Source organism: Perissodus microlepis, chromosome 7, assembly GCF_051167445.1.
Source record: "Perissodus microlepis isolate ML-2025 ecotype Zambia chromosome 7, ASM5116744v1, whole genome shotgun sequence".
NCBI lineage: Eukaryota > Metazoa > Chordata > Actinopteri > Cichliformes > Cichlidae > Perissodus > Perissodus microlepis.
In genome coordinates this window covers 62,209,571-62,228,417 of record NC_140467.1, presented here as the reverse complement: position 1 = coordinate 62,228,417, position 18,847 = coordinate 62,209,571, and the positions used below count along the sequence as shown (strand labels likewise).

General features: G+C 40.6%; 1 protein-coding gene across 2 annotated transcripts in view; it reads right to left on the bottom strand.

Moving 5' to 3' along the window:
* Window positions 1–10,433: 10,433 nt before the first annotated feature.
* kiaa0513 (KIAA0513 ortholog) overlaps window positions 10,434–18,847 on the bottom strand; it is a 29,401-nt gene continuing 20,987 nt past the window's right edge. Inside the window, exons 9-13 of one of the 2 annotated variants that reach the window (XM_084936532.1) lie at window positions 18,638–18,715; window positions 18,298–18,327; window positions 15,652–15,732; window positions 14,300–14,394; window positions 10,434–13,981 (exon numbers count right to left, since the gene is read on the bottom strand). In XM_084936532.1, the coding sequence (XP_084792658.1) occupies window positions 13,932–13,981; window positions 14,300–14,394; window positions 15,652–15,732; window positions 18,298–18,327; window positions 18,638–18,715 (334 nt within the window). In that variant the 3' untranslated portion in view covers window positions 10,434–13,931. The remainder of the gene's footprint in view (window positions 13,982–14,299; window positions 14,395–15,651; window positions 15,733–18,297; window positions 18,328–18,637; window positions 18,716–18,847) is intronic. The other variant, XM_084936533.1, reaches the window with a different exon arrangement.

Sequence of the window (18,847 nt, the reverse complement as noted above, 5' to 3'; positions counted from 1 at the left end):
TCAGTTGTTATTGCGGCAAATAATAATCTAGTTCAATAAATCTTTAATTAAATCAATGTGGTGCAAAGGTGTCTCAATCAAATAAAATAATACATATTTCTCTGGAGTCTCAGGCTGCAGTTCTTTTTCTGAAGTGTGTATCTGCTAACTTTCATGGAACATTTCTATGTTGTTCCACAGTTCTGTGTTGCATAACATGGTAACCCTTCAAGCATGCTCTCCATATGTGAATTTGTTTAATATGACGGGGATTAGAGCTGATCAAAGCACCAAAGCAGGGTTGGACTCAAATAATAATACAGACCACTCTGTTCATGCAAACCTCCACAGCCTAACAATATTTAGATCTGTCGGTGTAATGCGTTTTACTAATATTACTGCCATATAGTAAAATATAAAGAAATTCATCTTTAATTAGCGCATAAATTAATCTCGAAATGCACATGCACAGTAAAGGAGAAACTCTGTAACCTTTGTGTGCACAAGCTGCTTGAAAAGAACAGTTTTTATTACGTTTGTTACCAACATCATGGCAAAGTTTCATTTTCAGATATTACCTTTACACTGACATGTGTGCAGGAGTTATCCAGGATGGAGACAAATGTGTGTGAACACTGAGGTTTCAGTGCCAGCAAAAGTTCAACGCAATCATTGGCAGAGATGGGCAGTAACGCGTTACCTACAGTGAAAAATTAAACTTCAAATCTGAGCAAACACCGAGCACGCTGCCACGGGAATGTGACATTCACAGAGAAACCCCCGAATCCCCCCACTGACAAGACCGCTGCTGCACCCGGCAAACCTCCACCCGCCCTACTCCTGCTAAACAGGTGACAATAGATTTAAGAACGACAGGACTCAGTGCTGCTGAGTCTTTGATTTTATCTATTTTACTCGCATCTATTTGAAAGAGTGAGTGTAAACAAAAACCATTGTTTTATTTTATGTGCTGGAATCTGCAGGAAATAGTTTGAAATGTTAAACAAATTCTTTCCAGTCAAAGACTGTTGCATATAATTGAATTTTTGCTTGATGCATAAAGTTAAAAGATTAAAACTAATAAAACAAGTTTTAAAAAGAGAATTTTTCATTTGATTACATTTTAAATGATGGATTATGCAGAAAAAATAGAATTGGGCTGAAAGGTCATTCGCTTTATTACGTATTCAGGTTGTGTATCATGTTTTTAAAAAGTAACTAAGTAACTAATTACTTTTGAAAATAAGTAATCAATAAATTACTTTTTTGGGAGAAGTAATCAGTTTTAAGTAACTAATTACTTTTTTCAAGTAACTTGACCAACACTGATCATAGGACAAACTCAACTGAAGTGAACTATGCTACAATGTTTGTATGTGTGTATATATAGAATAATGATTTTCCATAAGCTTTAATGTATGATTTGTGTATGCCGCCTTCCTGATTGTTTAGTATTTGTCATACTCTCAGGTCATCAAACAAATTATAATCTAATGTTAGACAATGATAACCTGAATAAATTCCATTTATTTTCACTTATTAAGAAAAAACACAACTGAATCCCCCCTGCACTGTGTGAAAAAGTAACTGCTCCTTATAACAGGTTGCACCACCGTTGGCACTGAGAACTGCAGTCAAATGTTTTTGATAGCTGGTAATGAGTCTTTGCAGAAGTGTTTGGGGTTTTTTCCAGCATGAACGACTGTTTAAGGTCACGCCAAAGCATCTCAACTTGATTTAAGTCCACACTTTGAGTTTCAGATCATTGTCCTCGTGCATAAGCCAAGTGCACTTGATGGGCGGACATCCTCCAGAATTCATGTGTGGCGTGGGTGTGGTCTCTGGCAGAGGAGGTGTGACGCAGCGAGCTCCCGGGGAGGCGCAGGGGCGGGGTGAACAGGTGTGCTGGGATGTGAATGTGATTGTGACTCTTTATATGTTCACAGTGACAGTCGGAGGGAAGGAGAGCGGACGTGACAGCGGAGCGGGAGTGTCTGTGTCCCACTGTAAAACCACAGTAAAACCAGTAAAACCGAATGTCAAAATGAATAAGTGCTGTCACCACGTCCGTGTCTTGTACGTGTGTAAAGGGTCCAACTTCACATCATGTTTCCATCAGTTACAGCGAGTCGTCCTGAGGCAGCAGAGCAGCCCAGACCATCACACCACCACCATCTGCCTGACTGCTGTTGTGATGATCTTTTTAGGAAATGCTGTTAGTTTGGTGTAACAGGACTCAAACCTTGCAGAAAGCTCACTGTCAGTCTCTCGTCAGTCCACAGACTATATTCCCATAAGTCTCAGGCAAACCACTGCAGAGTGGTTTCCTCCTTGAACTCTCCCATGGAGGCCATTTTTCCCAGCCTCTTTCTTGTTGTTGAATCATGACCTCTGACCTTAACTGAACCAAGTGAGGCCTGCAGGTCTTTAAATGTTGTTCTGGGTTCCTTTCTGACCCCTTGAAGCAATCGTCAATGCGCTATTGAAGTAATTTTGGAAGGCCGGTCGCTCCTGGGAAGGTTCAGCAGTGTTCCAAGTTTCCACCATTGTGTGGATAACTGCTCTCGCTGTGGTTCTCTGGAGTCCCAAAGACTTAGAAATGGCTTTGTAGCTCTTTCCAGATTGATAGATGTCACCGACTTTGTTTCTCAGCTGGTTCTTTTGATCGTGGCGTGATGTGTTGCCTTTTGAGATCTTTTAGCGTGCTTTGCTTTGTCAAAACAGGTTCTATTTAAGTGATTTATTGATTCAGTGGGTCTGGCAGTAATCAGGTCTGCACTGAAAGAAACTATTTTTCACCTTCAGTAAACATGAAGCAATAATTTCGAGTAAAATGCAGCTGAAATTAATAAAATTAGAGGTTCATTTATACAAATAATTAATAATTAAGGAAAATGTGCTTCTTATAAACTGAACGTACACCAGTCAAGTACATTTCAATAATAATAGAGAACAACATCAAGAATAAGAATAAGAAGTTTAAAACCCAAAGAGGGAACCACAGTCCATGATACAACACCTAATGCAGTGAAGGGGATGTGATATATGCTGGCATGGATATTTTTAAGTCTTGTCTGAATTAACTTTGACTGGGCACTGCAACATAAAACTGTTTAAAATATATTTCCTTAAAAAACAAGGGTTTAAAACATTTTCTGAAAGGCTTGCTTCTGCCATCATCTGCCAAATCCCGGCTGGAGCGCATGTGTGAAAGCAGCTTAAACCAAGCCGAGCACTGCTGTTTACATTCCACGTTATGATTTTTAGTAATCATTTAAAATCCTTGTTACCATGTTTCTGTCACCTTGCAGTGATTTTAACAGTCAGTGTGCTGGAGTCTCTGTGCTACTTTGGGGGATAAATGTGGATTAACTTGGAGCATTTTAAGCTAATTTTAAATATTGTCACGATGCTTCATTTTTAGACCGAGCTGACAAGCCTCTGTAGTCGCACCAAGAGAAATACTGCCGAAACTCTGGGAAGTGTCATCATCTCTGTTTCATGTGCAATCAAGTCCCAGCTCGGTGCTAAATCACACGGTTTGGGGCTCGCCAGTTCAAAAGGCCTTTTAATCCAAGTGTTTATTATATTTTTTCACTCTCTACATAAACCGGCTACACTTGTCCAAATACACACTCAGCACTGTGGGGAGGGCGGGGCCGTGATGAAGATTGATGGGCTCGGTTCTGGCCACATTAGCTGCTAATCAAGTTAGGTTTCCTGGCACAGGGCTCGATACATCATTACGTCCTCCAGAACAGGACTGATGCTGTTTACAGCACGGACACAAACACACATGTACCCTCATATGGAGAAAATTGTTCAGTGCAACAACAGCTCTGCAATAAATCTTCAGTTTGTGTTGACACACAGAGAGAGACTCTATAGTTTGTGTTTTCTATTTTTTCTGCCCTTGCCTACCGAACCTTTTGGAACCACTGCCTCACTAAAACACTTTCTGTTGCCATTCTCCTTAAACTGTCACCAGTCTGCATGGAAGTTATACATCTACATGCACTTGAGGAGGTTGGGCGGCTCTGCATGGTGGAGTAATTAACTTAAATGACTTAGTCTCAGTGGGTCTAATTACTTTGAGCAATTCAAAAGCACTTAGTAATAAATGCAATGAAAATGGCTGTGATGTAAATTTATGACTAAAATATTAAAATCACACTGTTCCAGAAAAGGGAAAAACACAGCAGCACCATTTTTGGTGAAGTTGTAACCAAAACAAATAGAAAATTTAAATTGTATGCTTATCTGCCAGAGTTTGCCCTACAAGCCTCCATGTAGCCTGTGGACTCGGAGAGGACATTTGTCCCTCAGGTTTCCCTCTGGGAGGTCCTTTCAGAGTTTGGGGTGTCTGGCCTCTTGTTAGGGCCTACTCCGTACGACCAGAGTGAGAACTTTGGTCACATTTCCAGCAGTAAATCAGTTGTTGATGTTGCACTAAGTTTCTCCTGTTCACAAGGGAATGAGGGAGCAGGAGAATAACAGATGGATTGGTGAGGTGCAGCAATCTGTGAGAAAACAAAGTTCTGGATCTATTGATCGGTCCTACCCCGACCTGTGGTCACGAGCTGTGAGCAGTCACTGAAAGCTTCCACCAAATGATGTCTGGGCTCTTCTGTAGAAACAGGGTAACCTTGGTCATTAGTTTGGTGGCTCAGAATATAGACACTACTCCAGATCCAAAGGAGTCAGTTGAGGTGGTTTGGGCGTGTGACTGGGAGGATACCCTGGGGCAGACCCAGGCACGCTGGAGAGATTTTGTCACTCGCCTGGTCTTGCAGCGCCTCAGTGTTCCAACAGAAGAGCTGGAGGAGCTGGGCGGGAAGAAGGAGGCCTGAGCACCTCTGCCTACACTCCAGCTCCCGGATCTGCAGCACAGAGTGGATGCATGGATGAATTTTTATATGAATTTTTGGAGTCAGTCAGTAGGTTTTTTTTTAACTTCTAACATCGTTCATCCTTTTCATTAATATTTCAAAATGCTCAGTTTCATAAAGTATTAATAGCACACGCATACTTTCAACCTGCACACAAAACATTCAAATTTAAAGATATTATCATTGCGGTCAGCAGCAACAACAACACGTTACAGCCCAGTCTCATAGCAACACAGGAATCAGTCAGGAAAAAGCACTTTCACGGTCACATGCTGTCACATTTTTTCATGTCAGCACAAATGAGTAACTAACGTAAGCCATAATAGGAATTACATATGGTGTCTACAGCATGAACATGTTGTCGAGAACGATTATTGTAGAAGCTGTGAAAGGAAACAGTCATTGGTCCAGATATAGAACATGTCAGACATGACAACCAAGAGACAACGTTTTAAATGACATCAAGTAACAGTTTAGAAATTAAGAACATTTCCATCCAGAGTCAATAAACTACAAGTTGTGACTATTTAATGTCCTGCTGTGAGTCCTGCTCTGATTTTATCATAAAGTCTTTCAGGTCAGCAGAGCTTTCGGACCCTGAATGCGTTCATTTTATTTGCCCTTCTTTGCTGTTCAGACTATAGCTGCCTTTTTTCCCCTCTGCCTGCTGGATGTTCAACCCAAACAATGAGATTATCTCTGCATATTTATTTAGTATTCGTGTAACACACAGAAACAAATATTTATTTTCTGTTTAACATCAGTGCGTTGGTGTCAGATCCCTAAAAGCTGAAATACCGAAGACAAAACATTCCCCATACTGCACATCATGGCGTCACTCTCGGCTGTATGAACGAGACATAAAAACTTTTCAGCTTCTCTGCAGCTTTGCTTGCACCAACTGTAAATAAATACTCGCAGTCCCATGAGTAGTGTGTGTGTGTGTGTGTAAAAGAGAGTGTATACGAACACTGGCAGGAAGACTTGTACACAGCAGCAGGATTACCACCCCCAGACTGGGACCACCCTGACTTTAACACTTAATCCAGGAGGAAGTGGAGCTGCATCACAGGGCTCATGGGGCCACCACCCCCTCTGCACACACACACACACACACATGCAAAGTAGGACTTGTGTTGCAATGGAGTTTGTATCCTTCCATATTCAAACATACACACACTTCATTTGAGCAGTTCAACCAAAACAAACCAGTTAAGATTTATACTGCACAGCTGGTCTTGTACAAATCCAGCATGTTTGCAAAACGTGGTATTTCCAGAGTGTCTGTGAATGCATCACGGTTGTGTTTGTAAGTGCAGTGCTTTCAGTGTCAAAATTCATTAACAGACGTTACAAATAAGAAAAAAAAAGAGTTCTGGAAAGTATCCTGATGTTGGACCACTGAGCGAAACGTAGGAATGATTATTGGTTATTGATTTATTGGATTAGAGGTGATTTATAATAGAAACACATTTTTGTCTCCATTAAGTCGAGCAAGATAAACAAGAGACGGAGAGAAAAACAAAGGATTACACAAAGCGACTTTAAAACAAAGCTAAATACACTCACTGAGCACTTCATTAGGAACACCGTGACCCTTTTAAGCAGTAACAGTTTGCAGATGGACAGAGATGCACATGCAGGAAACCTGACGACATATTTCCATTTTACATCTACAGCCTGTGTGAATTCAATACGCGGATCAACATTCAAAGCTATGCAGGGAGGATGCACTCAATAAACCGGGAATAGTTTTATTTATCACTGCTGCAAATAAACAATGTGCGGCACATAAACAAACAAAAGGCTCTAATCAGTATTCGTGTGACCTTTAAAACAGAACCAGCTCTCCTGGGTGCAGTTTACAGTAGACTCAGTGGGCATGGACCGACTGTGACCGTGAAAAGTTCCACAGAAGTCATGTAGCACCTCCTCTAAGTCTTTTGTGTTTCATCTCGTGGTAGTTGTTCCTTCACAGTTACAGTGCGTCTCTTTGTAAACGTTTACGTTTCTTTGTGAACGATTGCTTGTTTCACTGTCTTTACAGACTTTGTGTTTCTTCATACTTGTTGCATATCTTTGTAGTTGTTGTTCTATTTCTTTTACCCTGTAAAACCTGAGCCATGAAATAATTGCCAGAAGATGTAATTTCTTTGAAACTGGAATATTTAGTTAACCTCAGTTTGCAGTTTATAGAAGTTTTAATTTGTATCATTTCTTGACACATCCAACATTTTTTGTGTAATTTATTGCTCACAGCAGAAGTGCGTGAGTCGGATTTTATGCGTCAGATTTTTCATGGGAAAAAGAATCACGCCGGCACACTGTTTCTTTCCATTTGTGGTGATTTATTTGTTGTTGAACTGGAGGTGTTTAGTGTCTCTTTGTAGTGATTTCGTCGCTCTTGTAGTTGTTTTATATAACGATGCATTTTCTTTTTCTTTTCCAATTCAGGGTCACAGGCAATTCTTGGAGAGTCTGTCCCAGCTGCCATGGGGTGACGGGTACACCCTGCGGTAAGGCTAACACAGAGGGACAGACAGACAGCCATTCACACTCGTGGGCAATTTTGAATAGTCAATTAACCTCGCCCCACTAACTGCACGGACTGTGGGAGGAAACTGGAGAGAACCCCCCACAGACACATGGACAACACAGGAAGGCCTCGGCCAGATGGTGGATTCTAACCCCAGACCTTTTTGTTGTGAGGCAATGGCACTAACCACTTTTCTACCATGCTGTTTTATTTATCTTTGAGGCAATTTTGCAGTTGACTGACTTGCCAACAAGAAGTGCTTACACAAGCTCCGAATAGCCATATTGAGGCCCCGAGGCCTTTGGCTCGTAGAACCGCAATTCTTCCGTAAGGCTGTCTCTGTTTTCTGTCTCGTCATTTAATTCCAGATTGAGTCAGAGATTCAATCCACTTGTTGCGTGACTCCTCGTTCTTCTCACAACTGAAGAAATGTCTTCACCAGCGCACGTTTGGGCTCGTTTTGCTGCTGCAGACTGAACCTGGGGCGATGGCTCGCCTGGTATTCTGATCTGAGCTCAATGTAAAGCCTTTCACTCAGTATGTGGCATGGCCGTGTCACATGTGACTAGGCCTGGTATTAATTAGACAGCACAGAGTGCTCACGGTGTGATGCTGCTGACTGGCCTTTCACAGCTCATTACATGGTATCCAATCAGAGCGCAGTCAGCATGACTGTTGTTTATTTATACGAAGAGCTGAAAATGGCCGAGTGCGGGCAGCTCGGAGCGAAGCTCAATCACTGGAACACTCCAGCACATTGTACTGTTGCAGAGGGTCGCGATCAACACCCGGCTCTCATTGACACAGACGTATAAAAGCTCAAAGAAACAGGCACCGGTCTGCGGTACCTTTACTGTCATGTCAACTTTTCCAAAAGAAAAAGGTTTTTTCTTTTTTGGAAGAAAACAACAACACTTTCTGTAAGATTAGTATACAAAAATATCACTTTATGGATCCAGTATACCAACACTGCACTGACTTTAGCCTCATCACTGACCTCAACTCTATACAGTGGTTACACATAAAGGAAGGAGCTAACAGCACAAACTCTGGTTTTTGATTACGCAGTTTGCAATTTCTGCCACTAGGGGTCTCTCTCTCTCTTAACAGCAGGTAAAGTTTGAACCTTACATATGAATGGTCTAAAATGAGTTCTCTAAACCTTTAGCGTAATATTCTGTATTCAAAAGAAAAAGAAAGACAAAGTATTTGTGTACAGTGGTTCACTGATTCTGACACATTTAGGACCTAAAAATGAAACTGCCAGTCTTTATGTAATGATTCTTCTTACGTGTCATTACAGTTGTCATGGGTTTGAGCTGCATTACATAAAATCTTTACCTCTGCTTCTTTTGTTGTAATTAAACGATTCCTATTTGAAATGAAGGCCGTATCATCGAGAATCATAACTTCTTTATGGTTATAAAAGAAATTTCACCACATTTGACATAAACTAGTCTCTTTAGACCAGAGTTTCCCAACCTTTTGGAGCCACGGCACATATTTCACATTAGACGGCACACCACCAAACAAAAATGTCACAAAAAGCATATTGATAATTTTTCCCCGCACACCATGGCTCAGTTTGGCCAGTATACCCTTTTTTGCTTTCTTCTGACCACTACTCACGCTAGGGCCTTAATCTGGGTCGGAGTTTTCTCCAGGACCCAGGTCAGATTGACTACTTTTTATTTTCAAATATTTATCTATTGCTATTATGCACTGCGTCATCTCCCAGCATGACTATCGTGTAATTTCTTCTTCGTCTTCTGTTTTACTGGCAGTTGGCAACCCACTTTAATTAGAGCAGTAGTTGTACTGCCCTCTGGTGGAAGAGAATGTAATTGTTCTGCCCGTTACGCCGATCGCTTAGACCAGCGGTCCCCAACCCCCGGGCCTCGGACCGGTACCGGTCCGTGAGTCGTTTGGTACCGGGCCGCGAGAGTTGAGGCTCAGGTGTGAAATGTATGGTTTTCAGGGTTTTTATCAGTTTTCAGCGTTATTTTGTTATCGTTTTGATCGTTAACTCAGTTTTCCTGGGTCTTTTCACGTGTGTTATGAATAAATTTTATTTTTTTCGGTACCGGTACTAGTTTTATTTTGTTGTTTTTATCCGCGACACCTTAAAGGCCGGTCCGTGAAAATATTGTCGGGCATAAACCGGTCCGTGGCGCAAAAAAGGTTGGGGATCGCTGGCTTAGAGTACTAATCAGGTGGAACCAGATAATCTTCCATGGCACACTTATGTGCTGCGGCTCAGTGGTTGGGAAACACTGCTTTAGAGCACCGTGACCTGGGTGACTGAGATGCATACAAACATCTTGCATTAGTAAAATATTATTGTGGGGCGTGTGCTGTAATGTGCTCCAGTTTTTGTGTAACTGTGTGGAGATAGAAACCAAATTACAAAGATGATTTCCCAACATGTGGCATCACCTCTAAACAGGGGCGCCTCCAGAATATTTTCATAGGGCTGGCCATATGGGGGCCACCAAAAACAGAATTTCCAGTTTTATTATGCTGTTGTCAAATACAGGTTACTGAAAATAGGTACACGTGAAAATCAAATTAGATTTTTGAAATCCATAATATTATTTTATAAGCAGGAATAAATGACAATATTTCAGCTCATTGTAGCATGTCTGCCTCTCTCTTTAATTCACAATTATTACCAACGTAGGACAGTCTTGCCAGGAGGGGGCAGCAACGTTTGGGGGATGGCTAGTGCAAAATGCAAAAAAGTGCAACCAAATACTATTTTACAGCCTGAAATGGGTATGAACCCTTCTTCTTCTAATTTGAGCTTCTATATTGTTTAGATGTTTTTTGTCAGCTCTATAGCTCTTCTTGATTTCTTCTCATTTCATGCATCATCTGCTATTCATTCCCATTTCCAAGTCTTGTCAATCACCTTTAAAGCGCTCTAAATAGAAATGAAAGGTAAAAGTTTGGCAGCTAAAGGCTGCAGGTGAATCAAAGAGCACCATAAACTGATCCCCAACTCCACCGACACATGGATGTTTTCCACATTCACGCCACAACAATGTAAGAATACTTTAATGATTTCACACGGTTTACACTACACAAAGTTCATCTTCAACATTTCACAGCAGACACGCTGGATGTAGAGAGGACGAGGGCACCAGCCATGCAGAGCAGATATAGGTTTATTCAGAGGGAGCTGAGAGTACAGATGAGCCTGGCAGCTAAAATGGGTGTTGAACTACAAGCATCCATTACTGCGCGGGTGGGCGTGGGGGGTATTTACAGTGAGGATGAAAGCAAAGATGTTTGGGTTAATGATGGTCAGCTGTGCCTCTGACAGATGAAGGTAGTCTGTGAATTTGGAGGTTGTTCAGTGGAAAAGCACTCCTCGGAAACCTTGTAACATATTAACAAATGTAGCTTTGATGAACATTACATGGAATAACTTTCAACTGAGACACTGATTCCAGCTAAAATGACCCAGGCTCACTGATTTACTGCGTTGCAATCACACAAACAAAAAGCGGAAGCGTCTGATTGTGTAACAGCTGAATCGGTACAGTAAAAGTTTGAGTTGCGGGAATAAAAGCGGGAAGATTGCTTTGCTTTTTCCTGATGATGGACGCTATTTGGAACATGTAGAAATTTTAAAAAATTACTTGTGTAACTTTTTACGTACATTAAACCAATTAAACTGTTCTGACTCAGTAACTTAGGTTTTTTTTTTTTTTTTAATTATTTCGCTGGTTGGTTTTATTTCAAGCGAGATATTATTTTTATAATTAAAAAATTCATTTGTATTTTATTTATTTAGCGTAATATATAGAAGCTTAAAACTCACTAGAGAAATTTGCTGTCAGTTAAAAAAATTTGGGCTAGTGTCTCAAAATTGTGACTTCATACAAGTTACATGTGATAGAATTTCAAATAATGTCAAAAATTCAAGTTAGGCATTTTGAAATTCTCAGTATTTCAGAATATTCAAAAATTTTCACATAAACTGAAATTTTAAGAAAACGACTGAAAGTTTTGACAAATTTTCTGGCATTTTTTTTTCAACTTACATTTTTTCCATTGGCAGAAAGTTTCCATAGTAACCGTTCTAATTTCAATATAATACATTTCATATCAGTTTACAATTCCACTCTTTAATTTCTAATTATATTTTATGGTGTTTAAACAAAAATCTAACAATATAGCCAAAAAATAATATTATGAAATAAAGTCACCTTCATTTTTTTAAATTACATAAACATTTATTGGTTCATTTATATCACTTACACAGTTTATTCACTTTATACGTTTTTTTTTTTTAATCAGTTTAAAATTCCACTGAACAGTTTGGGGCTCTGTACCTTCACTTACACCTGAATTTGTCTATAGAGGGATATGTTAGAATAAGTGTAGTGCAAATTGCTCATGCTTGGCTAAGAAGCACAACCAAAGGGTAATATTAAAAATCAGAGCATTTAAAGCTGGAACATGGGGACAAGCACAATGGTTAAGTCAGTGTGCACACAGTCTAAGAATGTGGGGAAAAATGGGTTTGGATGATTTGCAAAGACGTCAGTTATGCACGTTGATCAAGATTGCTATGAACGAATGATTCACATTTATCAACAACATCAGTATCTGCACACATGAACACAGCTGGGATGTCCAGGGGGGCACTTCAGGGTCACATTACAGTCAGACTAAGGTCAAGGTTCACAATTACATCTATGATTTATACATTTACAATTAAACAACAACAGCATACAGAGAAATATGCAATATATACATAACTTCACTATTGGACAAAAATGGGATTCATCCCGCCTGAACGCGTCAGCCTGACTTTAAAACCTTCATATATTCCTGTTTAAATTCTCCCACTAAGAAGTGCAGACAATGCTGCCCCACAGTGGCAGACTAAAGTAATACAAATGTCATATGGACGCACATGCACCAGAACCAGGCAACATGCTTAAATGATATTAATGTTACATTACAGCCACATGGAAACAGACCACAACACATGTCCATCACTGAAGACACAAACAGCCACAGCAGAGGAGCGGGTACGAATGTTTGGTCAGCTGAGTGAGGGTAGAATAATAGGATAAGGAAAAGGATGCTGACGTGGACAGAAGGCACTTTGGAAAGATAAGGAGTCCCACAGTTACAGTAATAATAACAGTAAAACAAAATAAATAGATAAATAAAATCAGCATCTCTGAATTGCAAATGTGTGAATCTTGAAGTGAAAAACAAAAGGATTAAATAATCATTTCACATAAATTAGAGGCAAAAGATGGTTAGCTGAGCATAAAGCCATAAATCATTGTTATATCGACCTTTTTGCATCGATAAATAACTTGATATGATCTTCAGTGAGCTGACGAGAGGAGCTGGAAGGCGGTTTGCCATGTTTGGTCAACAGCAGGCTTCTGTTTCTCCTTTCTGTAGCCAAGTTAACCCAATCATTGCTGTTGTTGCGACTTCATATTTAATTTACAGCTTTGAGAATGGATTCATTGAGTAAGGTTGTAACTGTGGTTGTTACCACCGTCTGTAACTGCTGCTCGAGCTAGCGTGACATAAAGGAAGCGGATGCCTGTGCAGCTTCTTTAGGAAGTTATATCATTTATGCTTATTTCATTGCAAAAATTTAAATCATTGTCGTTTTAAAGAAAAATATAGTTGTTGATTGATGATGTCACCTATAATCTAAGCCAGGTTAGCTCTTTAGCTCTTTTGTGTTACAATAAGAAGAACAAAAGATGCGCTAGCAGATCCAAAAGTTAGCTTTTTAGCCAAATGCTAAGTGAAGCGACCCCGTTTACTAAAACCCAGTAATTGGTTTGCAGTGTTAATTGTTGCGTGTACCATCTTTGTGCGCACTGCCCTAAAGAGAATGCATGAGAAAATATTGCAATAAAGTTTTGTTTAAATGTAAATTTTATCAAACAGTTTTTGTGTATTGAAAAAAAAAAATGCACAATAAAGTTTCGAGGAATAAAAACTGACCTAAAGCCGCCTGAACAGCAGATTAAAGCACAATGAATTCTTATTGCCATTGATGCTGATAGATAGGTTGCTTGACTTCTTCCTATAATAAATATGGTCACTGAGAAACACAGAATAAACAGCATATAGGATACGTAACATACACGTCACTGGTGTAATACATAAATCCAGTGTATCTGAGGCTGTTCGAGGCTTATACTGGATGGTTTATTCCTTAACGTCACAGACAGATCTACCAGGTCACAGACACATGACTATTATAAATATTAAAGTAACGATGGCCTTATTATTGCTGATCCAGCACACGGTGCAGATGGAAGGGTTTTGCTACAGGTATGGCACAGCTCAGTACAGCAGGTCGTGTTGTTTTTCAGCAGCGCACCACACAAAAGCAGCAGGAAATTAAAAAAAAGAAAAAAGAGCCAGAGAGTCGGATAGAGCGACGTGGAGCTGGAAGGAAACGGCTGATGTGTTGCTGTGTGCTGTCAGATTGTCACGTGGAGGCTTTGAGATGCAGCCAGTCACTCTCAAACTCACTCTGCTGCCATTCGCTCTATGTGCTCAGTCAGCAGCTTGTACTGTTCTGCAGAGGGACAAAATACATGCGTTGTTCTTCCACACGTAAAGGAGCCACTTTTTAATTATTTACACACAGTTTATGATCACCCACAGACCAGCTGTGCATACAATGAAAATAAAAATATGAGATGGCATTTGGGTATTTTCTGATTACTGAATCAAAAGTTTCTACCAGAAGACAACAGAAAAAAAATCCTTATCTTGAATTTTTAAATGATAATTTCAACTTTTAAATAACTGCCTTTTATTATCCTTATATATGAAAACATTGATCCATGAATACAAGAAAACTGGACCAATCCAAGGCTACTTCATGCTTTACCTTCATTCAGGTTCCCAATAACTGCCTGCTTCTTCAGGAAGTCATTGCAGAGCTTCCTACTCAGACCAAACGCCAGCATGTTGTGAGTGAATGTCCTGAAAATACACACAGCACCAACATGGTCTCAGTACAAGAGGAAAATATCACAAACAACAACTTTGTGCAGTCGTTGTCACATCCTCCCCACAGTAACTATACGACTGAAACAACTCAGTAATAGCATTACAGATATTATAGATTACACATGTAATATTATAGTATACATGATAATGGCGAAACAAAAATCTGCTATTGGGACACACCAATACGCCCAGCTGCAGAGGTTTTGTAGCCACCTATCACCTTTTATTAATCATTTTCATGACTGTGGACTTATGCAGGACTAAAGTAATGGGCCCCACCTTTTAATCTGTATTTAATCAGTATTGCATTTAATCTGCAATACTGTCTGCATTAACAGACATTGCAACACGTGCGTGGCTCTGTAACACCACTGTTATCACTGATGCAACAAGTCAGTTTGTGAAATTTCTGCCATGCACACGTTTCACGATTAGCTGTAAATGATGTCACTGCAAAGCGGAAGCACTTAGGAACCACAGCCGCTCGGCCACCAGTCGTCACGTCATGTGAAGTTACTGAGGGGGGGATCTGAGTGCTGAAGAACATAATCTGCATTAACATCAGCGCCTAAAATGTGTGACGGGAGCTTCATGGCTGAGCAGTGAGCCTCACATGAGTGTTGTAAACGTGGAAAAACACTTCTCAGTCTGACGGATGAGTCAGGGTTTGACCAATGCCAGGAGAACGTTACAAAAAAAAAGGCAAAAAAAGGGCGGTATAGCTACATTTAATGTAATTTTTTTTTTTTTACATACACTACAAAAGTGTGATTTATACATCAAAGCTTATTGTAGAGGTTCAGAAGTCATGACCACTTGTGTGCTGGTTCAGCATTAGTCATGTATCTACATGTGAGGTGCTACTGTGTGCCCACACGAGCAACAGAAAGGTGACTGAAACCATCTCATTTGTTTTTTGAGACACTAAAAAGATGTTCAGATTATTTTATTAATTACCACTTATTATCTCATCACCTGTGTTTTGTTACCATTTTATTACCTCCACCTAGGAGCTCATGTTTTGGTTTGTCATTCGGTCTGCACCATCTGATTTTACTGCACTGCAAACTTCTTAAAGTATGTTTAAAAAAATGAATATACAGAAAATAAAATACTATTCCCTTCAAAGTAAATATTGCCCAGAGAGCGAGCTGCTCTGGCGGGCGTTCGCGCTCCTTGTTAGGATTTCTTTCTATTACTACGTGGAAATCACGGAGGTGTTTTGGTTACCCCAGCTGGCCAAAGGCGATGTTCTCATCGATTTTGTAGCTGTCCTTCTTCTCCTCATCAGTCATGTGACACCACTTCTCCCTGCAGCAAAAACACAGTCGCAGTCAGACTTCAGTTCCACTCGACCTTCAGCTCGTCCACAGGAACAGGTCAGGGGTGGGTGTCACACAAATATCGCTGACAGGCAGCGCTGGCATCCAGCAAGGTTTCTTTACACAGAACATTGTGATTTTTTTAAACTATATTGTGAAAAGCCAAGAAAAACCAAACAAGCATGACATCCAACCCTGTGACTGTCACTTTCATTTCATTACACATATAAGACACGAAAGAGCACATTAACCAGCCATCAGTGAAAAGACAACAACAAATGATTCATTCACAAAGAATCATCCTTGTCAACACATGAAAAGCACTGATTTGGACTTTAATGCTGCAAAACAAATATTTATGAATCTGGAAATGTTTCCAGATTATTATTGTCTGAGGTCTTTGATGTGAGTCCATGTTCATTTTCTTGTGTATGTTGTTATGTCGATGATGCAGCTTTACATAGCTGTGTGCTCCGCTTGTCTCTTACAATTTACATTTTACAGCTTTGACTCATTTGTCCTGAATTAGAATTAAATCTTTTATAACGCTTGAAAAAGAAGAAAACATGCCGTCATCTGTCTTTGAAGCAACACGCCACAAACTCCCCGAATAATGAAATCTTATCTGAGTCTGTCCTGGAAAAACAAAATCAGAACTATAAGTTGAAAATGATATTCATGACTTCTGTCACACACAGACGGCTATGTGTGAATATTTTTTATGCACTTATTATTATATCCATTGCTAATATCATTCGTTATATATTTGTCAAGGCAGAAATGAAAGAAAACATGTCACCAAAGATCAAACATGTTACATTTTTTACATTTTTAATTCTTATTTTTGCACGTCTATATTTAGATGTAATCGGTCTGCAGTGTAAGTACAAAAGCAAGCACACACACTGATTTTTAAAAAAGGCAGGAGAGGGGAACATGCAGATGGAGTCAGAGGAAAAAAAATGCAAGCAGATTAATGGTTTGAACATGCAGTGAGCTGTGAAGAGGCAGAGAGCATCTCCAGACTGCAGTGGATCTGCTGCCATCTATAAATACCATCCCAGACATTATACAAGCCCTCTTTGCACATTCCGGATATTAACTGTGGGTGTGATGCTCGTCAGAGGTAGGCACAAAAATCACTTCAACTGCAGCGTGACAGAGCTGCGCCCGACAGCCCCGACATGCCAACAGACGTCGAAGAAAGAAAGAATGAAAAAATGATCTTCACATCTCACCGTGCTCTGATTATGCAGATGTCCACATAGCACAGCCTCACATTACTCTCTGGTCATCACTAACAGAGGATCTCCTCTCACGGTTCACCGGAGCACATGTGACAAATCAGACCCGGGGCGACTGCCAGACCTCGAGACTCAAGTTCTGACATCCATCGGACATTTTTGGGGGTTTTAGCACAGATTCCTACAGATTTCCATCTTTATTCACCCATCAGAACATCTGGCGAGCACGGCTGCCGTGCAGTGAAATTGGAGGTCGTCTGTTTTGGTGACTATGGAGTCAGAGTGTCACCATAGTAATCGGTCTGGCACAAATCAGTGACGCATTTTAAAAAGCTGTAAAGTTCACAATGCTGGGTGTCCACACCGCCCACCGGTGTGACAACAATACTCCATCAGCCTTTTACGGCTGGGGGTAAAGACTGTTAATGGTTGTAATACTCGTGAAACAGAAGCCATTTTTGTTGCTGTGGATGTTTGAGCTGTCAGCGTTCATACTCATCCATCCAAGTCATGCATGGATTTGTGAAGTCACCGCTTCCTATGAGAAATGAAGCTACTCAGTGAGTTCACAGTTCCTTTGCATTATTAACCAGATGAGGTGATTCTCACAAGCTGCCCCTCAGCAGGCTTCCTGACCTTGGCCAATCAGAAGAACGTGGATTTTAAGGTCCCCATTTCAACTTAAGGGGATAGCTTAGCTTCGCTGACAGTGAATCAACCACAAATAACATAAAGAGAGACAACACCCAAGCAAAAGGAAGCATTAATATAGAGAAAATGGGCACTGCTGGTTTTTCTGCTCTAAACTTTAAGCTACAAAGACTGAAGGGGGGGGGCAACTTTTAATACCAAGCACAGCAAACAACAGGGGAAAAGTACTTGACTTTTAGCTAGCAAGGAAGCTATAAAGCAGCCAGACCTCAGTCCAGCAGAGCGCCTTCGGGACGTGGTGGAACAGGATATTCACATCACTGCAGCAACTCTGTGATGCTAACGTGTCAACATGCACAAAATCTCTTCCATGAAGAATTACGGCAGCTCTACTAACAAGGTATCCCTAATAAAGTGGCCCTCTGAGTGTAGTTTGGCGTCTGTTTTGTATATTAGCAGGAAGTGGTATGTACCATGCAAAGTGCAGTATGGCAGCAGCAGAGACCTATGTAAAGACCTATGTCATTCACATTGACATTCTCAAAGCTCTCTGTCCCCTTCAGGTTTAGTCATCATGAAGATCTGCCCTTTGCCTTCTCCTCCACCTAAACTTTGATCGTTGCTTGTTTTGTTTTTTTTGGACAAACAGAGGGACAGACCTCACATCTTTCTCTTCATCCTGCGTTCCCCTGCCCGGCAGCAAGGCACAAGGAGACAAAGGGTTAAAGTCAGCATGCAGAAAAAGAGAGAACAATAGCAGCTTTTAGAGAAGAAGAAGAAGGAGAGGAGAGCAGACAGGTGGAGAAAACAGAGGAAGGAAAGGAGGAGAAAGAAGAGAGAGGAGAGAAAAGGAGAAAACAGGTGAAGAGAGGGCTAGAGGCAACAGTAGCAAATATTTCATTTAGACAGGAAGTGACAAAGCAATAGGTGCTCCTTTAAACTCTAGAGATTCATATTTCTATCATTTACACAAAGCTAGCTAGTATTAAACAGACTCACCTCGTGGTCGGAGATCTTTTCTTCCTCTCACAATGGACAGCATCAAAAAAGGCGGCGTTCCAAAATCTCAGCGTGTGCCTGACAGACAGAACATGGACACGTTTCAGGCTTCACGCCTCCACCACTTCACCAGAAATAACCGTCACCTCTCCAGGCACAAAGAGGCTCTGGTATGATTCATACTGCAACGCTAACCATTTCTAACATCTG